The sequence below is a fragment of the Schistocerca serialis genome, chromosome 2 (genome assembly GCF_023864345.2).
Source record: "Schistocerca serialis cubense isolate TAMUIC-IGC-003099 chromosome 2, iqSchSeri2.2, whole genome shotgun sequence".
NCBI classification, from domain to species: Eukaryota; Metazoa; Arthropoda; class Insecta; order Orthoptera; family Acrididae; genus Schistocerca; species Schistocerca serialis.
This window is the reverse complement of record NC_064639.1, coordinates 724,746,480-724,772,781: the sequence shown is the minus strand read 5'-3', so window position 1 is coordinate 724,772,781 and position 26,302 is coordinate 724,746,480. Positions and strand designations below refer to the sequence as shown.

The 26,302-nt window shown below is 44.2% G+C and overlaps 1 protein-coding gene across 1 annotated transcript in view; it reads left to right on the top strand.

Annotated features, from left to right (window-relative positions):
* Nucleotides 1-2,228: 2,228 nt before the first annotated feature.
* Nucleotides 2,229-26,302, top strand: part of LOC126456363 (juvenile hormone esterase-like) — a 120,713-nt gene continuing 96,639 nt past the window's right edge. Inside the window, exons 1-2 of the mRNA XM_050092117.1 lie at nt 2,229-2,290; nt 2,381-2,519. Coding sequence (XP_049948074.1) covers nt 2,229-2,290; nt 2,381-2,519 — 201 coding nt within the window. The remainder of the gene's footprint in view (nt 2,291-2,380; nt 2,520-26,302) is intronic.

The window sequence follows — 26,302 nt, the reverse complement described above, 5'->3', positions numbered from 1 at the left end:
AGGCCTGGAACGAAGTCGGCGTTCCAAAACATCCCAAAGGTGTTCTATAGGATTCAGGTCAGGACTCTAAGCAGGCCAGTTCATTACAGGGACGTTATTGTCGTGTAACCACTCCGTGCATTATGAACAGGTGCTCGACGGTGTTGAAAGATGCAATCGCCATCCCAGAATTGCTCTTCAACAGTGGGTGAAGGTGCTTAAAACATCAGTGTAGGCCTGTACTGTGATAGTGCCAAGCAAAACAACAAGGGGTGCAAGCCCCTTCCGTGAAAAACATGGCTACACTGTAACACCACCGCCTCCGAATTTTATTGTTGGCACTACATACGCTGGCAAATGACGAACACCGGACTTTCACCATACCCACACCCTACCATCGGACCGCCACATTGTTTACCGCGATTCGTCATTCCACACATTTTTCCACTGTTCAATCGTCCAATGTTTACGCTCCTTACACCAAGCACGTCGTCGTTTGGCATTTAGCGGCGTGATATGTGACTTATGAGCAACCGCTCGACCATGAAATCCAAGTTTTCTCACCTCCCGCCTAACTGTCGTAGTACCTGCAGTGGATCCTTATGCAGTTTGGAATTCCTGTGTGATGGTCTCGATAGATGTCTGCCTGTTACACATGACGACCCTCTTCAACTGTCGGCGGTCTTTGTCAATCAACAGATGAGGTCGGCCTGTACGCTTTTGTGCTGTACGTGCCCCTTCACGTTTCCATTTCACTGTCTCATCGGAAACAGTGGACCTAGGGATGTTTAAGAGTGTGGAAATCTCGCGTACAGACGTATGATACAAGTGATACCCACGGTCGAAGTCCGTGAGTTCCGCAGAGCGCCCCATTCTGCTCTCTCGCGATGTCTAACGACTACTGATGTCGCTGATATGGAATACCTGGCAGTAGGTGGCAGCACAATGTACCTAATATGAAAAACATGTGTTTTTGGGGGTGTCCGGATACTTTTGATCACATAGTGTGTGTCTTCTTGGCACTGGTATCAGGAGTTAACTGAGACAGCCATGTAATTTGTGTTCATTGCTAAGTCTACAGTAAAAAGTTCATAAAGGAGTCTTCTACAGATATAGATAGATAAATGAAAAACAAGAATTAAAATTAAAATAATAATCGGGTTTCGAACACGGGGCCAAAAAGTCTGAAGCCATGACGCTACCATAGGCGCCACCGCTACGATTAAATTTGTTACGAGCTAAAAGGCATATAAATTACCTCGAAAACTTTTCTGAGAAATGGTTGAGACAGTTGTTGGCTTATTTTGGCCCTTTTTTCTCTGGGCGAAGTAGCTGAGCAACTGGATGATGGCACTTGTAGTGTTCCCCTCGTAAGAGTGACGTTGCAGCCAGTCTGGCTACCTTCCGCCTTCTTCTGTTCCAGACGCCTTCTCCAGCGTCTGTTCTGCCACATTGTCCCCACCGAGAAACGTTCTGATTTTCGATGCTTTGCTCCTTCAGTTTCATAGTCAGGTTTTTACAAAAATGTGCAAGTTACTTCTTTACAAGAAAAACCATTACATTCTTATCTTTTTATGATTCCCATAATTTTAAAGGCTTGACGGAACACAGAAAGTTTCGCAGCTTGAATTTTCCTCTCACGGTTTCCACAAATGATAGATTCTTGTCGTTTTCGAGTGAATATCGTCCCATTGTCGCCCCGAAAGAATAGACAGTTCCATTTTGGTATTCCTTAGTCATGTTGCGCAGTGTTTAGTAAGGAAACGATAGGATTTTTTTTATCTTTGTGTAGGAAAAGCATTTCACTCTGTAAGGTTTGACTACCAAAGAAAAGAATAAACAATATCAGTAAAAGGTGACAGTTTACGGCTGCCGGGTGGTGATATTCTGCTAGGTAGTGTTTCAGTTTGGAATTCCCAAGCGTACACATATTTTTGTGGGCGGCTGCGTTACAGAAAATGCATACAATACGGCTTAGTCATCACAGTGCGCATGTTTACACGTATCACACTGTTGACTCGAAGGTTGAAAGCGTGTAGGGGTGAACGGATATAGATAGAGGAATTAATATGGAGCGCAAACAAGATAGGTACGATAAATTAAAGATAAGCGCACGTTAGACGCCACACCCGCCGCCGTGTCGCGATCACGGTCGGTTTAGCGGACACCGCGCGGCAGCCAGCAGATAAGGCAGAGCCGCAGGTGGAGCACCGAGGCGCCAGTGGAGCGGGCAGACAGCGGCGAGCAGCATGAGCGGCAACAGGAGGAGCTTCGCGGAGGCGGCGGTGAACGGCGAGTCGGCGGCGCGCCGGCTGGAGCGTAGCGCCAGCACCGCCTCCAGCGCCTCCGGCGACGACAGGCCGCCGCTCAGCCGCAGCGCCAGCGCCAGCTCGCTGGGCAGCGCGGGGGCGGCGCTCACCGTCACCACGGCGCAGGGCGTGCTGCGGGGGCGGCGCGCCAGAGCGCCCTCTGGCGCCGTCTACTGCGCCTTCCAGGGCATCCCGTACGCCAAGCCGCCCGTTCGCGAACTGCGTTTCAAGGTCTGTATCGTTCCTACTCGCAGTACCACCTTTTGACCTGGGAGCTGAATAGCCGAAAAGTGCCGCAGGGCTCGCTTCTTGAGTCACTGATTTCCCCTACGTATAAAGTTCCGCGTTCTGGCCCTAGAACGGCCAATAGGGCCCGATCGACCGCCGTGTCAGATTCTGAGAATGGCGTCATCGTAGAGAAACAACTCATGGTTGAAAAGCAGTCGCCAGATCCGGATAGAATACCAATTCGGTTTAACGAAGAGTACTCTACGGCACCGGCCCTTACTTAGCTTACATTTATCGCAAATCTCCCATCAAGCTCGAAGTCCCAGGCGACTGGAAAAAGGGACAGGTGACTCATGTATGTAAGAAGGCCAAAAGAACAGACTCGCAATATTACAGACCATTATTACTAACGTCGGCTTGCTGCAGAGTCCTTGACCACATTCTGAGTTCGAATGCACTAAATTTTCTCGAGAGGGAAAAACTTCTGCCCCATTATCAGCACGGTTTTAGAAAGCATCGCCTTTCCTTGACATGATATACGGCGTATTATGGATGAAGGGCAACAGCTTCCGAAAAGCATTTCACACGGTGCCCCACTGCAGACATTAGCGAAGATACGAGTATATGGAAAAGGTTCTGAGATATGTGAGGCGTTCGAAGACTACTCGAGTAATAGAAACAAGTATGTTGTCGTCGACGGTGCGTGTTCATCAGAGACAACGGTGTCGTGAGGAGTGCCCCAGGGAAGTGTGACGGGGCTGCTATTATTTTTTATACACTTAAATGATCTGGTGGACAGCGTGGCCAGAAATCTGCGGTTGTTTGCTGATGATGATGTGGTTAACGGCAACGTGTCGAAGTTGAGTAGGATGATACAAGATGACTTAGAGAAAATTTTTACTTGGTGTAATGAATGGCAGGTGGCTCTAAATGTAGAAAATGTACAAAAATGTCATTTAATCAGCATGAGTAGGATAAACAAACCTACAACGTTCGGGTACAGCTTAAGTAGTGTCCCGCTGGACACAGTCACGTCGTTTAAATGTTTGGGCACAACGTTGCAAAGATATAAGGAATGGAAAGAGCAGGTGAGAGTCTTACAGTTAGTAGGGAGGGCGAATAGTCGACTTTCGTTTCTTCGGAGAATTGTGGGGAAACGTCGTTCATCTGTGAACGAGACTACAGGTAGGACACTAGTGTGACCTACTCTTGCCAGCGTTTGGCATCAATACCACGTCTGTTTAAAGAAGGACATCGAAGGAATTCAAAGGCGGGTTGCTAAATTTGTTACCAGTAGGTTCGCAGAGCACGCAGATGTTATGGAGATGCTTTGAGAACTCAAATGGGAATCCTTGGAGGGAAGACGACGCTCTTTTCGACGAATACTATTGAGACAGTTTGGAGAACCAGCATTTGAAGCTGAGTGCAGAACGGTTGTACTGCCGCCAACATAGATTTCGCGTAAGTATCACGTTGATAAGATACGAGAAATGAGGGCTTGTACGGACGCACAGAGACAGGCGGTTTTCCCTCGCTCTGTTTGCGAGTGGAACAGTAAAGAAACTGATTAGCTGCGGCACTGGATACCCTCCGCCACACACCGTACGGTGACTTGCGGAGTATGTAGAGAGAGAGACCTGATGTGATCCGCCAGTCATTGTCGGCTTCCTTGACCATGGAACCGCTTCCACTCGGTCAAGCAGGTCCATAGTGCTCCCCGTTCCAGCGCTCTCACGAAGGAAAAATCCCTGGCAGTTCGGGGAATTGAGCTCGGGGTTCTCCGCATGCCAGTCGGCCGCGCTGGCCACACAGCTGCGGAGGCGGACTGCATGTAGGCGGTATTTTACAAGTGCGTTGCTACAGTACTGTGGCAGACATTGTCAGTTTTAATCGGGGATAAACTAAATCGGTTCTGGAAACAAGTCCGAAGAAGCTGTTGCAGCCTTTAATAGTTCACACTAGCATCTGCTCACAGAGTCGCGCACAGAGTCGAACACTAAACCATAACATATGATAGGTATGTGAATAACACCCCAACACTTTTTTTTGCCGGAAATGACAACTAACCAACTAACAATAGTACCTACAGTTTTTTCCTACAAGAGAACGCAGAGGCGCACACTAATAATTCATAAATGGCAGTATTAATGAGTTTGTTTTGGTAACACGAACTACCACACTTTCTCACTCTTCTTTCCAGGACTGCTACTAGCTAAGTTAGTTGTTTCTAATTTGAAACTGATACGCTATCTGCCAAATTGTCCGAGCCAGGCGCCTGCGGGCACAGTCTACCAGCAAGGGCATTACTATTTCTTCCCAAGCATCGATGGAACCAGTGCTCGCATCATACATCATACTTGCAAAACCCTTAGGTGAGACACCCTGTGTCTCACCTAACTCTGCCACCTCAAATATCTCCGGAACTACAATAGATATTCAAAAACGGGTTTCACTGGCATGAACGTACGTCGGGGGCTTAGGAAACCAAAAACTATGCGACATTTTAAAACGTAAACAAATATTTTTTTCAACACAAATTTCTGTATTTTTAAATGGACACCCCTTATTATTTTGTATGCAATCAATAACATGAAAAATCACAAAAATAATGGCGTCGGTTGCATCACAGTACGTCAATTACATCACGAGAAATTGCGAAGCGAAGTTGGCGCTTGAAATAAAGGGAGTGCACAGCTAGCGCTCGTCCTGACACTCAAGCGTGCACCTCAAATAGCTCTGAGCACTATGGGACTTAACATCTATGGTCATCAGTCCCCTAGAACTTAGAACTACTTAAACCTAACTAACCTAAGGACAGCACACAACACCCAGCCTTTAACAGAGAAAATCCCTGACCCCGCCGGGAATCGAACCCGGGAACCCGGGCGTGGGAAGCGAGAACGCTACCGCACGACCACGAGATGCGGCCGTGCACCTTACGCTGCCGATAATTGTGATGTGATTGACGTACTACGTCAGTGGAGTGTTAATGTATGGTGTGGTATTCTATGACAACACATCATTGACCCATATTTCACTGATGGCATTCCTAATGGGGCATAATTTAGCCCTTTCTTGAGCTGTACCTTACTTGAACCGGTCCACCTCTTATAATGAGTCAAATAATGCGCTTTCAAAATGATGGATGTCCTGCGCATAATGTTTATTGTTGCTAAACGACAACTAAAGGTACAGTTAGTGGTAACACACTTGGTTTCAAGTTTCTAAATCTCATAAGTGCTGAAATATGTGACTTGTAAAGGATAGCAATGGCGTCACAGTTTCTGACGTAATGCATCGCAGGTAATACTATGCTCAGAGCAGGGGTTGTTTGCACTGGCACCTGTATCCTGCCGTAAACATACCAATATCACCACAGCACGCTCTACCTTCAGTGTACAAGTGTCTCCTAATCTGGTTTTCTGGTTCAAATGGCTCTGAGCGCTATGGGACTTAACTTCTGTGGTCATCAGTCCCCTAGAACTTAGAACTACTTAAACCTAACTAACCTAAGGACATCACACACATCCATGCCCGAGGCAGGATTCGAACCTGCGACCGTAGCAGTCGCGCGGTTCCAGACTGTAGCGCCTAGAACCGCTCGGCCACCCCTGCCGGCCTGGTCTTCTGAATTGCTCTCATACCGTAACGTAAGTCACATACGTTGCCACATTAAAACCTGTTTTCTTGTTACATTTGCCGTCATCTAGTCGATATTCCGGCCTTCAGTAATGAAGAAAAACTAGATATTATTTTAACTTCTGGTGAATGTCACAGAAATGCAACCGCAGCTGTGACACTGTATGCTGAACGCTACCCAGACCGGCGGTGTCCGTGACGTTGAACCACTGGCAATATCTGCAAGACACTCAAGGAAACAGGAAGCTGGGCTCCCACAAAACGTCGACGTATAACGCCAGCGACTGGCAATGGAAACGAAATTGCTGTTCTGGCTGCTGTAGCAAGCAATCCTGAGGTGGGTGTACGAGAAATTGGACGAGGTGTAGGGATAAGCCACAGTAGTGTGTGCAGCATCTTGCATCGGCATCAGTTCCATCCGTTCCATATCTCACTGCACCAAGAACTGTACGGGAATGACTTTGGATCTCGCATTGCATTCTGTCGTTTTGCACTTCAGTAGTGGCAAGGTAATCCAGTATTCCTAAGCAATACGTTGTTTACGGACGAGGCTTCATTTACACATCATGGTAATGTGAATCTGCGGAACATGATCTACTGGTCCGTGCGAAATCCCCATTGGATTCGCCAAGTTACTCATCAACGACAGTGGAGTGTCAATGTTTGGGGCGGTATCATTGCTAACTGTATTGTAGGTCCCTATTTTTACCGTGGAACATTGAATGGACAGCGATATGCATCATTTCTTCGACACACACTAGCGCTCCTCGTGCGAGATCTAGGATTGGAAACTCTGTGGTGCCAACATGATGGATGCCTCGCACACAATGCAAAAGTTGCCAGAGACGTTCTAGATGCGACTTTTCCAAATAGATGGATGAGGCGGGGAGGTACTGTGCGATGGCCGGCACAGCCCCCCGACTTGACGCCATTGGACTTCTTTCTCTGAGGCGCAGTGAGAGACACAGTGTATCAAGAACCCCCAACGACAGTAGAGGATATGAAACATCGTATTACTGCGGCGTGTGCGGCAATATCCGTAGAAACTCTACAATCTGTGCAATACTCTCTCGTTACCCGCCTGCAAACGTCTATTGATGCAAACGGATGGCACTTCGAAAATATATTTACGTGCCGCAGTTTCTTTGGTCAAGGTTTGGGTGTATTTTCTATGCTGGATGTAATGCACAACAATACAGTTTCTGCGGGCAACAGGGCACTAGTAAAAGTGCTTAGCAAAGTGAATTCAAGTGTGTTATCTCTAATTGTAGCTCTAGTTGTCATTTCGCTAACATAAACATGCATTTACAATTTGGAAAACGTAACTTTGCGTTGGACGTGTCACTTGTTTATTTTTGTGGATAGTGCATACCTTCCCATTGTGTGAGTCCCTGACGCAGGCAGCGTGAGGTGCATGCTTGAGTGTCAGAGCGTGCGCTAGCTGTGTGCTTCATTTATTTCAAGCGTCAACTTCGCTTCGCAATTTCCAGGGATGTAATTGACGTATTGCGATGCAACCAACCCCATTATTTTTGTAATTTTTCTTGCTATTGATTGCATACGAAATAATAGGGGGTGTCCATTTAAACGATACACAAGTTTGCGCTGAAAATAGTATTTGTTTACGTTTTAACATTTCTCATAGTACTGGTTTCCTAAGTCATGTTGGTGGAAACCGTTTTGAATATCTATTGTTGTTCCAGAGATATTTGAGGTGGCAGAGTTGGGTGAGACACTATATATATATATATATATATCACCCTAGTTCCAAGAACTCCTGAAGATAGACGTTGACTGTGGATATTGTATCACAGACACAGTCCCTTTGACTGCTCAGAGATGTCACTAAACCCACTCAAAGATGTAAGCAACCAAGCATGAGCAGCGCCTTTTAGACAGAGGTGGTCCGACAGTCGATCAGTTAAAGTCATTCCACCACGAACGATGCACACAGCTCGTGTTGTCTGCAGTTCAACCATGCCTAGATGGTCAATACCGCGGTTCGATCGTCTCCGCATTGTTACTTTGTGCGAGGAAGGGCTCTCAGCAAGGGAAGTGTTCAGGTGTCTTGGAGTGAACCAAAGCGCTGTTGCTCGAACATGGAAGAGATACAGACGGGCAGGAACAGTAGATGACATGGCTCGCTCAGGCCGCCCAAGGGCTACTACTGCAGTGGATGACCGCTACCGACGGATTATGGCTCGGAGGGACCCTGGCAACAACGCCAATACGCTGAATAATGCTTTTCGTGCAGCCACAGGACGTCGTATTACGACTCAAACTGTGACAATAAGCAGCATGATGCGCAACTTCACTCCCGACATCCATGGCGTGGTCCATCTTTGCAACCACAGAACCACGCAGCGCGCTACAGATAGGCCCAACAACATGCCGAATGGACCGTTCAGGATTGGCATCACGTTCTCTTCGCCGATGAGTGTCCCATATGCCTTCAACCAGGCAATCATGGGAGACGTGTTTGGAGGCATCCCGGTCAGGCTGAACGCCTTAGACACACTGTCCAGCGAATGAAGCAAAGTGGAGTTTCCCTGCTGTTTTGGAGCGGCATAATGTGGGGCCGACGTACGCCGCTGGTGGTCATGGAAGGTACCGTGTCGGCTGTATGATACGTGAATCTCATCCTCTGATCGGTAGTGCAACCAATTCGGCAGCATATCGCCGAGGCATTCGTCTTCATGTACAGCAATTCGCGCCCCCATCGTGCACATCTTGTGAATGACTTTCTTCAGGATAACAACATCGCTCGATTAGAGTGGCCAGCAAGTTCTCCAGACATGAACATGTCTGGGTTAGTTTGAAAAGAACTATTTATGGACGACGTGACCCACCAACCACTCTGAGGGATCTACGCCGAATAGCTGTTGAAGAGTGGGACAATCTAGACCAACAGTGCCTTGATGAACTTGTGGATAGTATGCCACGACGAATACAGGCATGTATCAGTGCAAGAGGACATGCTACTGGGTATTAGACGTACCGGTGTGTACAGCAATCTGGACCACCTCTGAAGGCCTCGATGTATGGTGGTACAACATGCAATGTGTGGTTTTCATGAGCAATAAAAAGGTCGGAAATGACGTTTATGTTGATCTCTATTCCAATTTTCAGTACAGGTTCCGGACTCTTGGAACCGATGTGATGCAAACCTTTTTTTTTTTGATATACTTACGCGATTCACTTTGAAAGGTTTTCGACGTGATTATGGGCGCACGACGGGAATTAACAGACTTTGAACGCTGAATGGTAGTTAGAGTTAGATGCATGGGACATTCTATTTCGGAAACAGTTAAGGGATTTAATATTCCGAGTTCCATAGCGTCAAGAGTGTGTCGAGAACACCACAATTCAGGCATTACCTCTCACCACATACAACACAGTGCCGAACGGCCTTCACTTAATGACCGAGAGCAGCATTTTAGCGACCGAGAGCAGCGTCGTTTGTGTAGAGTTGTCGGTGTTAACAGACAAGCAACACTGCGTGAAATAGCCGTAGATATCAATATGGAACGCACGACGACCGTATCCGTTAGGACAGTGCGGCGAAACCTGATGCTATTAGACAATGTCAGCTGACAACCGACGAGTGCCTTTGCTAAGAGCACGACTTCGGATGCAGCCCCCCCCCCCACCCCCTTCTGGGCTTGTGACCATATTAGTTGGACTGAAAAACGTTACCCAGTCAGATGAGTCCCGATTTAAGTTGGTAAGAGCTGATACTAGGCTCCAGTGTTGCACAAACACCACGAAGCCATGGAGTCAAGTTGTCAACAAGCCGCTGTGCAAGTTGGTAGAGACTCCATAATGGCGTGCGCTGTGTTTACGTGGAATGGACTGGGTCGTCTACTCCTACTGAACCGATTGTTGACTGGCAAATGTTACGTTCGGCTACTCGGAGAACATTTGTAGCCATTCATGGGCTTCACGTTCTCAAACAATGATGTCCTTCGACCAGTCCACAATTTTTCGCTATTGGTTTGAAGAACGTTGTGGACAGTTCGAGCGAATGACCAGCCATATCGCTTTACGTGAATAACATAGAACATTTGTGGACCATAATAGAGAGGTCAGGTCGTGCACAACATCCTATACTGACAACGCTTTAGCAGTGATGGACGTCTGTAGAGGGAGTATGGCTCAATATTTCTGCAGGAACTTCCAACGACTTGTTGAGTCCGCCCCGCATCTCGTGGTCGTGCGGTAGCGTTCTCGCTTCCCACGCCCGGGTTCCCGGGTTCGATTCCCGGCGGGGTCAGGGATTTTCTCTGCCTCGTGATGGCTGGGTGTTGTGTGCTGTCCTTAGGTTAGTTAGGTTTAAGTAGTTCTAAGTTCTAGGGGACTGATGACCATAGCTGTTAAGTCCCATAGTGCTCAGAGCCATTTGAACGATTTTGAACTTGTTGAGTCCATGCCACGTCGGATTGCTGCACTAAGCTGGGCAAAAGGATGGCCGACACGACATTAGGTGGTATTCCATGACTCATGTCACCTCAGTGAACATGTCCGTGGCGTTTCAAAGTATTGGAAACAAACATCTAGGAGTGATAAATGACGCCATTGGGAACAACTTCTGTCGGAGATAAAATGTTCACTGATGTTCCTCAAAGATGCTAGGTGCCATTTTATTAGATTCGTCAGCCCTGGGAGATCATCGAACTAGTAGGTTGTACTAACCAGGTGTGCTGCATCTGTATATGACCTACCCCAGTAAAGTGAGGCATTTCCAATGAGCAAACCTTAAAAATGAGTGTCTCTAGGCGGAGAAAGGTATTTTAGAAGCGATTCAGGGCCTGGCCTAGCACCCTTTCACACGGAGCAGGTAACCTTTTTATAGACAACAGAACTTGCGTACGCGCACTGCATAGCGTCTACATCCTGATGCCTCACAGGAGTATATCCAGGATGGCGGGAAGCGTCAGCGAACATTTGGTCTCTAACAAAATTGGTCTCTAACAAATATTTCCCCATGAGGTGGTCTATCACCCTTAGACATTCAATGCAAATACTTTTAAGCACGCTGTACAGGGCGTCTCTCCTGCGAGCCGTCAGGCGTATTTCCTCTGGTGTTTCAGCGGATATTTGCAATTTAGTTTCCGCATTGTGTAGCTGGATCAGCCCAAACAGATACAGCTCATCGTGTCTTTCATGCGACGACAGTGTCGACAGAAAGCGACGGTTGCTTTCCTGCAAAAAACAAGAAGATTTTAAAAGCGAAATTTTACGTACCCATTGACAGAGCGACCCCAGATTAGTCTAGTGCGATATTTGTATCAACAGGGACAGTAAAAATCGAAGAATAAGCAGCACTTCAACAGCGACCGAAGTGCCCTGGCCTGCGCTGACACCCACTGCCAAGCATGCAGCGCTACTGAGTCACTGGTGGACTGTTGTTTATTCTTCGAGTTTTACTGTTCCTATTCATACAAATATCGCACTAGACGAATCTGGGACTGCTCTATCGCATGAGCACGTAAAATTAGTATTTAAAAGTCATTTTGTTTGCAAAGGGAAACAATACGACGCTTTCTACATCTACATCGACATCCATACTCCGCAAGCCACCTGTCGGTGTGTGGCGGAGGGTAGTTTGAGTACCTCTATCGGTTCTCTCTTCTATTCCAGTCTCGTACTGTTCGTGAAAGGAAGGATTGTCGGTATGCCTCTGTGTGGGCTCTAATCTCTCTGATTTTATCCTCGTGGTCTCTTCGCGAGATATACGTAGGAGGGAGCAATATATTGCTTGACTCTTCGGTGAAGGAATGTTCTCGAAACTTCAACAAAAGCCCGTACCGAGATACTGAGCGTCTCTCCTGCAGAGTCTTCCACTGGAGTTTATCTATCATCTCCGTCACGCTTTCGCGATTACTAAATGATCCTGTAACTAAGTGCGCTGCTCTCCGTTGGATCTTCTCTATCTCTTCTATCAACCGTATCTGGTACGGATCCCACACTGGTGAGCAGTATTCAAGCAGTGGGCGAACAAGTGTACTGTAGCCAACTTCCTTTGTTTTCTGATTCCATTTCCTTTGGATTCTTCCAATGAATCTCAGTCTGGCATCTGCTTTACCGGCGATCAACTTTATATGATCATTCCATTTTAAATCACTCCTAATGCCTACTCCCAGATAATTTATGGAATAACTGCTTCCAGTTGCTGAACTGCTATATTTTAACTAAATGATATCTTTCTTTCTACGTATTCGCTTTCCGTCGACTATGGGCGTCGTATGAAAGACGTGATGAAGTGTATTTGTTTGGATTGACTCCAGTTACACAATGCAAAAACGAAACTCCAAATATCTACTGAAACACCTGAGAAAATGTGCGTGATCACTCTTAGGAGAGAAAAGCGGTGTAATGACCAACTGCTTAATTGCGGATACGTCCACAAATTCGGGCCAGTGCTATATGGGCGCGAACCTGATGCGCGACAGTGTCCCGGGTATGTTCCATAGGGCTCAAATGGGCGAATTTAGTGCCCAAGACGTTAACGTGTACTCAGTATCACGCTCCTGAAACCACTGTAGATCAATTCTGGCCTCGTAGTATGGTCAGTTCTCCTGCTAGACGCTGGGGAAGCCATCAAGCATCAAGGGGTGCCGCTAATCCACACTAACGTTCATGTAGTACACAGCTATCATTACGCTTTTGTGGTTACTACCACAGGTCCCGTAGCATAATACTGCCCCAAAGGGCACGGTTCGAGATACCAGCAGCCTTTCGCCTGGATGTTGAGCTACTCCAGACACCACCATCGACCACGGGTAACAAATACAGGTGATTCAGCCGGCCAGGGAAGACGTCTCAATTGACGTACGGTCACATCTAGAAGACTGCACGCCTAACGCAGTGGTTACTGACGATGTCGTGGGGTCAATACGCAGACACGTAGACATCGTCTGCCGCAGAGCTCCAAGTTCAGTACTGTGCGCTGAACGGTATGCTCAGAAATGTAGCTGCACTAGCGGTGTACGTTTCTGTCAGATTTACCACAGATCACCGTCTATCCTGTTTTACTGAGCTGACGAACCTCAGACCACGACATTCTGATAACATGTTTGAACAACCAACATGTGGCCACCGGCTCGTGGTTTCAGCGTCCTTAAACCACTATTTTTGCAGGCTATCTTCGCCGTTTCCAACATGCTTGCTCTCAAGCACCGCGGCAAAGCAATCTTCTCTTTGTCAAAGTCGATTATGTCACTGGATTTCCGCATTCGTGTCCCGTGTCGTCACTAGAATGATTTCACATTCGTTTGTGCTGGGCTTATATGCTTTCCTAACTACGTCACACGCCCACATCGTCATCAGGCGACATTTGCTCTCTCGGTGAGCAGTGGTCATAGCGTTTTGGCTGATATAAAACAGGAACTGAACTCCCGATCAGGCCCAGAGGACCACGTGACGCCGACCAGCCGCCGTAGTATCTTCTGCTATACCGCATCATTCGCCTGTGGTATTAAGGGCGATGGTGTCAGCACGTCACTTTCCCAGGCGGTGTCCATTTTCCAGACATTTTTAGCCGCTGCTCCCGACTTAAGTAGCTACTCAGTTGGCTTTACAAGGCTGAGCGTGCGCCGTTCCAGTCCTCACACCAAGGGAAAATCCCTACTAGTACCAGGAACTGAGCCCCGGTCCTCCACTTGGCAGTCAAACGTACTGACCTCTAAGCTATGAAGGAGACATTACGGTTAATTCTTAAATATACATTACTGAATTGCCACTAAACATGACAAGATGATTAATAAAGCGATTGTATTTGTAGATAACACACGCATGATTGCGAAAGACGAGTCGTGCAGTGTAAAAAAAATTAACAAATACGCCAGTGAGTAACATCTCTTGGGTTGCAGTTTATAGTTTGTCCCTCAGCTGCAATAAAGCTCACTGTACATCATTCTGGAATCACTGTACATAGTTACTGGAAAGAAGTCTCCTAAAAGTGAGGAGCTCATTGCTTCAATACACTTACTGTCAGCGAAAGCGAATATTATTTATCTTAGTACCGACGACAAAAGAAAAATTTCCTTGGCGGTATTATAATCGAGGATTTTGTGGCGAAACTGAATTCATTTGTACTTAGTATGAGAATAATCGCTATAGCTACTAACACTCAGAAACTAATGCTTGAACACTTCGTTTATTGTCTCTCTGTTATCTACCATGTCACATTTTTAAGTATCACCTCGCATATTTCTTGTGGACGCTTATACAAGCGTTTGCAAATTCTAACTATGTGTGTCGCTGATGAAGTTTATCGTTTACGATCTCACTTTACTGAATATGAACTGTTGTTTTCACTCCGAATACACTCGAGAAGAAACCTATCTGTACCTCAGTATCGCTTCTTTATCTCTTGCACAACAAGTGTGCATTCTTCTGCAGCCTGAACTGGGATATATGACTAATAAATCTGATATCAGACTTAAATTGAAAGGTATCGGTTAACACATTCCTTTTATTCTGGACAGGAATTTCTAATAGTGGTGTAGAGCCTTTGGCTTCATGTGTTACATATTTCTGTCGTAGAGTTATAGTTTACATTATTGTTTTTAGCCATAATCGGTGATACATATAATTAGAGTCTCGCTCAAAAATCGCGTCGCTTTGACTCCACCGGTCCCGAGAAAATAAATAAATTACATAAAATGGACAGAAAAAGAAATTAATCTCGTACACCAAACACAGTTCATTTTATGTTCTTCAGAACGAGCGACAGAAGTTACATTTCAAAAGCTTGAGTCAGTTCTAAAACGTGTGTTGGGCACATGTGCGATTCAGTGCCCTCGACACTAACCATTCTAGGTGATATCTGAAGGTACCGCCCCCTATGCGGAGTATTTCGTTCCTCTAGCTACAGGTTTTCAACTTGCTGTTACTGTCGCTCATTTGCTCAAGCCACCCGATATGCAGAAGAGTTTTACTTGGACTTGAGTGCTGTAGATGAGAACTGATATCCAAACAATGGATAAATCCTGTTGAGATCCATCTTTGCACTCTCCTACTTGGCAAAAATGTTCAAATGTGTGTGAAATCTATGGGACTTAACTGCTAAAGTCATCAGTCCCTAAGCTTACACACTACTTAACCTAAATTATCCTAACGACAAACACACACACCTATGCCCGAGGGAGGACTCGAGCCTCCGCCGGGACCAGCCGCACAGTCCATGACTGCAGCGCCTTAGACGGCTCGGCTAATCCCACGCGGCCCTACTTTGCAACCACAGAGTATGTCGAGGAGCGCGATACCAGCCAGACAGGAGTTTTGACGTGTGCGTTGATTTAAAACACTCCCGAAGGTTTCATAAAGGACAGTACCTACTTGACTCAAAGGAGCTGAGCTGCACTACAGAGGCTGGCATATTCTGTCGTAGCAAGAGTTGAAACACTTGGGAAGGAGTTTTCAGAGAATGTGATTTTAGACACATTCCGTCTGTCAGGTATTTTTTATATTTTAAAGCTGGATGCAAGATAAGACCAGAGGTTCTTCTCTGGCACTCCGTCCTGCTGCTGATGAAACGGCTTCAACAGCTAGACCCTGCATACGAAATACCAATTCATTTGACTCCTAGTCTAACAAAAATGCTTCGTTGTGTCTTTCTCCCATAAGGTAGACAAGCATTCCCAGAAACAGTACTGTGGAGGGCTACTTCAGTTAATCGCCCCTGCAGTATTAACATTCTCACTTTACATACTCTGTAAAAGAAGAACTTGGTCCACTGTACTGGGACCCCAGTGTTAAACGCTGTCGTGCAGCTTATTGTTTCCACAAAAGAGCGAACACATAGGAATGTCGAATTTCCCCTTTCTTGGGAGTAGCGAGAACCAGGAGCCAAACTACTAACTATCGGATGCTTACTGCCAGAAGCAGAATGCTCTCGGAGTGTAGAACATAGCATGTTGTAGATTTCCAATTTCACAAAATATTGTCAGTGTTCCTGTGTTAGAAAATATGGCCAAATCCGTTTTCTAGGAAATTCTTCCTTCTGAAGAAATCAATAGCAAGGTTAATGCTCACAAAATCCGCGTCTATGGAGAGAGGTCAGTCCATCACATAAATGAAACTTTTTTTTGTTTGCTAAGTCGGAACTTTGCTGTGTCAACTATATCTCCGTTTACATCTACGATTAGGCAATACACCTTTCGCCAGTTGCCAGCACTCCAGTGTGTGGAAAGTGTAATATCACCAAAGACAAACAATCGTACATATTTAAAATTAAATTTATCCTTGTAATATGGAAATGTTTGAGATACACGACATTAGTGTAAATTTATGGAATAATTTATTCTGATTCAGTCATTTTTCACTAATATTTAATTAGCACGACACGTTTCGGCAGCATGCAGGTGAATTACAGATACATACACAAAACATTAATCTGATTAATATAATGCAACTCTAATATTCTCGATGATGACAGCATGCTGCCGAAACGTTTCGTGCTAGTTAATGACTGAAGCAGTAGAAATTGTATCATAAGTCATATCTGTTTCATCGAACTTCTTTTCCTTCACTTAAAAAGCTTTAGATTCAGAGCACAATGATTTCTTAAAAGGTCTGTCGAAGCGCTATCGTTAATTGCGGTAATAAATCTGGTATATATTCCGAGCAGTCAGCTGGTTTTAAAAATGTATTACTTAAAAGTAAATTAAGGAAATAAGCTTTGGGCAAGTGTTGCCTATGACGTTAAATTCCTGCATCCTGTTACGAAGTCTCAAATGTTTACTTCTGTTGTGTGATGTGTTGTTCTGGATGAAACGAAGGGCAAGCACACAGGCTACTTACCGCCAAGGGCACCGCAGAGTTTAATGCCTCGTTTGACAGAGCAATTTCCATCAACAACATGATATACCAGCACAAAATGTTTATCGTGTAACCCCAGAAGGAAGATACCGCATAGTAATACTGAGTGCTCCTGCAAGCAGAAAAGGGAAATTCAGCGAACCTAAACTAAAGCCAGCAGCCTTGGTTGTATCAACGAATATGGTAGCTAGTGAAACCCTCTCTCCGCTAAACCAATATACTGAGCTCTTATTAGTTTCTATCAGTTTTGCATAGCACTTTCAAAATGGTTTAAATTTTACAGAAGATCTCTACCTATGGCGAATTCTACAATATTGGCGTACAATATCTTTTGCGATTCGTTTTACAGAGCAACGCATCCGTAGTGTCCACAGGAGACACTTATCTGTTTGGTCCAGTAAATATTATCTGCTTGAGAGATGCCTCTTAAATACCGACCAGATTAAGCAGATGACAGCTGTTGCCACTTTCTGCGGATCAGCTTTACGGTTGTAAATACTTTGTCAACTGGCAGTCTCGAGATAAGATAAAACTGAGGCGCTGAAAGCACAGACAACGCTGCCGGCGATAAAGCGATACCGACGTGGACCAACAGATCAAAGAGTTAAAAAAGCCACAGGCAGCTTATCGGCACGACTGATAGTTGAGCTCACTTTTATTCGTGGAATCATGTACTTTAGGCTACTTGAACTTAAATTTTATATTATTATACAGGGTGTTACAAAAAGGTACGGCCAAACTTTCAGGAAACATTCCTCACACACAAATAAAGAAAAGATGTTATGTGGACATGTGTCCGGAAACGCTTAATTTCCATGCTAGAGCTCATTTTTGTTTCGTCAGTATGTACTGTACTTCCTCGATTCACCACCAGTTGGCCCAATTAAAGGAAGGTAATGTTGACTTCGGTGCTTGTGTTCACATGGGACTCATTGCTCTATAGAGACTAGCATCAAGCACATCAGTACGTAGCATCAACAGGTTAGTGTTCATCACGAAAGTGATTTTGCAGTCGTTGCAATGTTTACAAATGCGGAGTTGGAAGATGCCTATTTGATGTATGGATTAGCACGGGGCAATAGCCGTGGCGCGGTACGTTTGTATCGAGACAGATTTCCGGAGCGAAGGTGTCCCGACAGGAAGATGTTCGAAGCAATTGACCGGCGTCTTAGGGAGCGCGGAACATTCCAGCCTATGACTCGCGACTGGGGAAGAACTAGAACGACGAGGATACCTTCAATGGACGAGGCAATTCTTCGTGCAGTTGACGATAACCCTAAGGTCAGCGTAAGAGAAGTTGCTGCTGTACAAGGTAACGTTGACCACGTCACTGTATGGAGAGTGCTACGGGAGAACCAGTTGTTTCCGTACCATGTACAGCGTGTGCAGGCACTATCAGCAGCTGATTGGCCTCCACGGGTGCACTTCTGCGAATGGTTCATCCAACAAAGTATCAATCCTCATTTCAGTGCAAATGTTCTCTTTACGGATGAGGCTTCATTCCAACGTGATCAAATTGTAAATGTTCATAATCAACATGTGTGGGCTGGCAAGATCCGCACGCAATTCTGCAATCACGTCATCAACACAGATTTTCTGTGAACGTTTGGGCAGGCATTGTTGGTGATGTCTTGATTGGGCCCCATGTTCTTCCACCTACGCTCAATGGAGCACGTTATCATGATTTCATACGGGATACTCTATCTGTGCTGCTAGAACATGTGCCTTTACAAGTACGACACAACATGTGGTTCATGCACGATGGAGCTCCTGCACATTTCAGTCGAAGTGTTCGTACGCTTCTCAACAACAGATTCGGTGACCGATGGATTGGTAGAGGCGGACCAATTCCATGGCCTCCACGCTCTCCTGCCTCAACCCTCTTGACTTTAATTTATGGGGGCATTTGAAAGCTCTTGTCTGCGCAACCCCGGTACCAAATGTAGAGACTCTTCGTGCTCGTATTGTGGACGGCTGTGATACAATACGCCATTCTCCAGGGCTGCATCAGCGCATCAGGGATTCCATGCGACGGAGGGTGGATGCATGTATCCTCGCTAACGGAGGACATTTTAAACATTTCCTGTAACAAAGTGTTTGAAGTCACGCTGGTACGTTCTGTTGCTGTGTGTTTCCATTCCATGATTAATGTGATTTGAAGAGAAGTAATAAAATGAGCTCTAACAAGGAAAGTAAGCGTTTCCGGACACATGTCCATATAACATATTTTCTTTCTCTGTGTGTGAGGAATGTTTCCTGAAAGTTTGGCAGTACCTTTTTGTAACACCCTGTATTCATTGTTGCTGGAGAACACCGCAGATGTTTTCGTAAATTACATTGTAGGAAATACTGCAGCCATCTACAAGTTTTATAGAAATGATTTTATTGTACCATTAGTAGTTTCGGGCCTGATCCCATCGTCAGAGAGTAGTGATGACTTCTTGGCAAGATTTATAAAAATTTTTGTTGATTACGTAGTTTACAAAAAGTCTTACTTTCTATACAAGCTCTATACATTATAATTACTGCATGACAACCTCTCCTTTACATATTTTAGAGCAAAAAGGAGTACAAAGGATTTTGTTAGAAGAATTAGAAATATACAACCACAATCATACTTAACGTGACTGTATCTTGAATGATCAACTAGAATTAAGCAACCATATTTCCCTCCAAAATTTCGTACTACTTTTATGATTTGAAAGCTTAGAAATATTAACTGAAAGAGCGAATACCGTATTCTTCATTGGCCATTACCAGCAGTTGAATAATTCAACGTATAACTCTAAAATGATGTGTACTACGGGGAAGTATCTTTGCAGTAGCTCCAGAAGTATAAGATACCTGCACAATATCATGTTCTTTGGCCCATGAAATTAGCAGCCGATGTAAACAAATGTATGGGCCATCTTGTATTTGGTTTAGCTCATGTATTAGCATAAATCGGAAAAGAGAATCAAAATTCTCTCTCTTATAATACGTAAAGGAGAGCGTTTCATGAGGTACGTACAATGTACAGAGCTTATTTAAATGTGAAATCTTTTTTAAACTAAGTATCCACAGACCTTCAATCTTAAAAATCTTAAGAAATTGCGGGCTCCATACAAAATTAGTCAAATTGATAGAATTCACCTTAACCAACACCGTATCGAAAGTCAAGTTCAGGGGGGAACTCTGTGAGCCATACATCATAAAAATGGGTTTAAGACAAGGAGATTGCTGGGAACCCCTGGTGTTCAACTGTGCTTTAGAATACATTATGAGGGCATGGTGCAAGACTAACCCAAAGAACATCCAAATTGGAAGACCCAAAGACAACATAAGTTTAAATTGTCTAGGATTTGCTGATGACCTTGCTTTCTTGTCCAACAGTATTCAGGAAACCAAACAACAAGTTATCTCACTACAGGAAATAGCACAGAAAGTTGGTCTTGGAATATCCTTTGAAAAAACAGTCATCATGTTAACTGACCCACCATTCATAAACAAAATTGCCATAGGAAACCAAGAAATCAAAATTGTAGATAAATTTAAATATCTGGGAGAAATCATAACATACAACCTCAATGAAAATCTAACATGGCATGACAGAATAAGCAAATTATCTACAGCACAATATATCCCCAAGAACACCTACAACAAAAAGAGCCTGTCAATAGCAACAAAATTAAAACACTACGAAACAATCACTCAACCAGAAATAATATACGCAAGTAAAGCCATCTTCAAAACAACTAACACTGATCAAATAGACAAATAATCAAAATAGAGAGAAGAATCATCAGAACGTGCATCGACAAATCATACGACAAAGATGGATACTAAAGAGTAGCTACAAATGAAAGAGTCTACAAGGTAATAGAACCGGTAATGAGTACAATCAGGAAGAAACGCATTTCATTTTTCGGACATCTAATCAGAACACCAGACAACAGGATCATCAGGAGAATAATAGAAAAATTGTGGAATAGTAAGTGCAACATTAAGTGGATTACAGAAATCAAGGAAGATATGGATGAGCTACAGATTACATTGGAAGACCTAAGAAACAAAACTGACAAAATCAGGAAACTCACAGACAAACAAACCAGACTGCAAACGAGAATCAACAAACAGACAATAGGAAGAATGATTTCCGATGAAGAAGGACGAGATCCGAGAGAATGAAGAAGTATTAGGCTGACAGGAAACTGAAAAATTCTTTGTATAAAGTTGGCTAGAGTGGTCCAATGAAGGCCATAAAATTTAAATAATAAATTATAATAATAAACTACGTAATCACAAAAACTTTATATATTTTAGTACACAAATGTAACATCTTTTGAAAATTATGTAATCATATAAACTCTGTTATATTTTAGCAAATAAATGTAAAACTTGTCAAGAAATAATACTAGTAATGGTGCAGTAAAATGCTTGTGGCCTGTTGCAGTATTTCCTACAGTGTAATTTAACTTTTACAGATCAACATAGACTGCTGGCCACTAAAAGCTGCAACACTACGAAGGGTAAAGAGTAAAAAAATTGTTTTTTGTACGTATACAGTAGGTTATGAAGAAAACGTTATTAGGTTTGTAAGTGATCTGGATGTACACGGGGAGAGAAAGTTAGTGCATATGACTACCACGTTTGTCAGATAGAATGGCCCCAACTCGTTTTTCATCGGTTTGAACTGATGTTGGATGACAGGTGCGGTACGTCATTCCATTCTCCTTCGACTCTCTACCAAAGTTCAACAATCGTATTGGCTGCAAGCGCGCTTCTAACACTGCAGCAGTTGACTAGGCGTTTTCACTGGGTGAGATAACTGGAGAAACTGCTGCCCAGGGAAAAGCGTGAAACACCCATTGTGTCGTGACTGCTCAGAATCTGTATCGAGACAGATCAGAACAGCACGGGCAACACATGGTCTTGCGCTGTTCTATTGAAAGATATGGTCGCGGACGCTTCACAGATTGGGCCCAGCCGCTGCCCTTAACCCATCAGAAATGTAACACCTGCTGTCCAAATGACCGTCTATGTGAAACAGAGGTGGTCGTGTTGTACAGTCAATGGCACCCCGTACCATTACGCTAGGTGCTGGACTAATAACGATGATGACGAATACAGTCTGGCAAAATCCGTTCTCCTCGGAGACTCCCCATATGGATACGACCATCGCGAACTGTACCCGGGAAAAGGCCCCACAGTCCTGCAAGTGCTCTACTGTGAACAGTGACAATTTTTAAGACACCTCTTCGGTCTTTGTGGTGGAAAACTTACCCGCCCTTGGTTATAACACATTTTCGTTTCAGTTTTGTCAGTAACATAATGTCTCATTTAAGTCTATAACTACAACTTAATAATTTAATTTATGAACAAAATGCAACCACTCACTACTTACCGATCTTTTTTTCACGTAATATAAGAAATTTGCCATAACTGTTTATTCCAACCAATTCCAGCTTCTTACGTCAGCATAAGCAAGAATTGTTGAATTTCATCGATTAGTGCTCCTAATTTATGAAGTGAAATGTACTTGGTTACAAATGATTTTTTCTATATCTGGCACACAGCGTTATTGCCGGTCTGTGCCATACGCTGCATACTGGTGAGTGCTCATACCTCACTGTGTGATGTTATCACCTACATTTGAGCTACTTTTCAGTACCACAAAATGAAAAGTTCTGACCCTCATGTCGACTAGTACTCCCAAAAATAACATCTACTGTGAAAAGAAAAGAATGTAAAGTGAGTGACATACCCTTGTTGAAAATATAATGCTATGGCTGAAAGTCTCCGATATAAAACACATGTACATATTCACGTAGTGTGGAAGATTACGAGGGCGTCCAGAAGAGTACTGCCTCCGAGTTTTTTATGTGAAAACTCTTAGGGATTTTTAAATAAATCAAACGTTATTAACATTCTACATTTTTATTCTTCGTATCTACAAATTTGCAGTCCTCTGCTGCTAAAGGGTTTCGAATTGCACCGTATACCATAGCGGTGTGTAACGTAACTAAGAGCTTTTACACAAAATATTCGGAGGCGTTACTTTTCAGCACGCCCTCGCATATTGGTTCCTTTCCCAAATTCATTCTTGCAGTTAAACACTGCACTGCTTTTCACCATTCTTCTTCACGTACACTGGAATGTGTAGGCAGTACACTTACGACTAACGAATATTGTATATGTGTACCAATAAATACATAATTTTCTATTTATGTCCTTGCAAGCAATCGTACATTCATCTTACAGACTCTTACCGCTACAATGGCGTCCAGCAGAAGGTTCAAACCAGCCTGCACTTGCAGCGCCCTCGGGGTGTCTAGTCATTTTTACAAGGTCTCTTACAACTTGCACTCGTCTGAAAAAGAGGACGTGCTGGCGCCACTCCTGTGTCTAATGTTGGCGTCCAGCGAACGACTCTCGGCTCGCCTCTCATTCCTGCCGCGCCAAGGAAAGCCGCAGAAATGGCCACCTTATTGACAGCTGATGCTCAAGAATGCTCAAGACGTCGTCAAACTGTTCTGTGGATACGTTTTTTGCTACAAATAAGCTCTTTCCCGGGCTCATGGCGGGACCTACGAAAAATACAGGCCCCACAAAAAACTTGTTACGTCACACTAGTTGCCCTGTCCGACACACATCGCGAACGCTTGGCTGCGTCCAGAGCCAGGAGGGAAATCACAGTCTCAATGGAAAGGTACCCATTAAAGACTGGGACCAGGCGGAAAATCAGTATCTCAGTGGAAAGGTACCCGCTAAATAATTAACATTGTCATGTACTATCATGAGCAGGTATGAAGTATTAATCAGGTCTAAAATAGAAACTCGTTCCCGCATGAGACGTTCGCTGCAATTTGTAAGACCTGTAATATCACGTGCTGTGGCGCACGCCACAGGGCCTGTAAATCTCGCAGGCCCTGACTACTGATATGTGACGTGGCTGTAGAATTCTGTCGCACGAACAACGTCTCATTCTCCTGGGCTGCTGGATGCATGGGGTGGTTGATATCTTGCTTGACCTCGAGTATGGCTGTACCGAACCCACCTATTTGCGAGTAAGACCAATGCGAATAGTCTCGATAAACCGTCATCCTTCCACTATCGATACATAGTCGTAGACGATTTCCTCTTTAGACGAGGCATAACAGGTTCTCCTCACAAACAACGAGCAATCAAAAGCGATTTCTTAATGAGAGACCCGCTCAGGAACCTTTCCATATACACAGAATGTAGATGGCCCTGCTACTGACTGCTATACGAGGGCGCGCTGAAAAATAATGTCTCCGAATTTTCGATGTGAAAATTGTTAAACTTTTTAAATAAAATAAATGTTATTAATATTCCACATCTCTCATTCTTCATGTCTACGTATTCGCAGTCCTCTGCCGCTAGAGGGCTCCGAGTTGCAGCGGTATAACGTGGCGATGTCTAACATAAAGATGTCGGTACGTGAGAAACAGAGTGCTGTAATAGAGCTTCGAATTCGAAGAGTTGGTCCATACATGGAGCACGCTCTCCTTCAGCATGACAACGCCAGACCACACACGACCACTGCGACATCTGCAACAATCTGTCGCCTTGGGCTCACTATCACCGATTATCCTCCGCACGGTCTCGACTTGGCCCCATCACATTTTCATCCGTTTCCAAAACTTAAACAACACCTTCCAAGACTTCACTGTAATAACAATCAAGCGTTGCAAGCAGAGGCGAGGTTGTGGCTACCTCAACAAAGTCACGAGTTCTACAGCGACGGTCTCAAGAAATTAGTATGTCGTTGGGAGAAATATGTTCTTTGCCAGGATGTCTACGCTGAGAAATAAATATGTAGACATCAAGAATAAATATGTATAATGTTAATAATGTTTGTTTTATTTAAAAAGTTTGAAGAGGTATCACATAAAACAATTCGGAGGCATTACATTTCAGTACGCCCTCGTAATCCGTCCAGTTGCGTTGAAATGCTAATCATCTTCATCTCCAAGCAAGTTGTACACTTCATGCCTATTTGACGTTTGTTGCGTGCAGCCTTCCTGACTTTGCAATTTTGATGTCTAGAAATGTAAATGATATTTTCACAACGAGATTTATTTTCAGCAGCTTGACGTTTTGCCCCGAGAAAACCCTTCAAAGCCGTCTTTCTAGCTGGTTCATTCGTTCAAGGATCGCTCTAGTGAAATATTTTTTAAAAAATCGTCTGTTGCTCCAAGTAGTGTAACTATTGCAAAATAAAGCAAATACTTTTGTTCATGTCATATTGGTCTTAGTTCTGTCATGAGGCAGTGAAATCTCATTAGGCGTAAATAAATTTCTGTCGGGTATGCGATCACATGAGCATATAAAAGGAAGATCGAATTTTCGATTAGTGCAGGAAGGAGGAAGTTGGTTTATTGTACGTCGACAATGAGATCATAGATACAGAGTATACCCTGAAAGTGTGAAAGGAATTCAGCCATGTTCTCTCTCAAAGGGATCATTCCATTGTTTGCCTTAAAGATTCGGGAAACACGGAAAATGCTGACTTTGGATGAACGTACTGGGATTTGCATCACCATCTTCCTGGACGTGAGACCAGTGCATGTGGCGCATTGTGTAAAACAGGCATTCTCGTGGAGAAAAAGCGTATCCTGATACGACAACTAACGTAATCTTAACAGGAAGTGTGATTAATCTAATCAGGCAACTCGCTTCCACGCACTGAAATGTTCCAGACCCACTGCCACTGTAACTGACGATGTTGTTGGCCATCAAATCAGTTCTTGAGTCATCTGTTACTTTTATCCATTCACGATCATTGGCTGTCAACTGAATGCTCGAAACAAATGTGCCTACAACAAAGTCATTCTCCACTTCTAGTTGTGTCACATGTAACTACTCCACTTACCAAGGCGACTAGTCGAAAGTCATTCGGCGACCTTCGTCTGCTAGTACGTTTCCTAACTTCCGTTTTCTTCCGACGAATAGTAGTGATGACATAGCGTCGGCACCCATCGAGCCTCATCAGACCGTGAAACTTCCAGTTTTCGGGTTATTAAAACGTGTTCCTCCTCTTATTCATCTAATCAGTAGTTATTCATACTCGTTGCCCACGAATAGTTTTATTTATATTGGTGGCATGTATAACGTATCTTTCGTACTGCATCACGTGCATTCCACTACACATAGGCGTGTTCGCTATCACTGGAGTGAAATGGGTGCAATGTTCTGAATAGCCAATACAAAATCCAGGATGATTTTGAAATAACGATTCTTATTATAGCGCTGTGAGTACTGGCGCTCAAAGATAATATGCTTTTTTTTCACAAACGTGAAAACTGTAATAAAAGTTATGG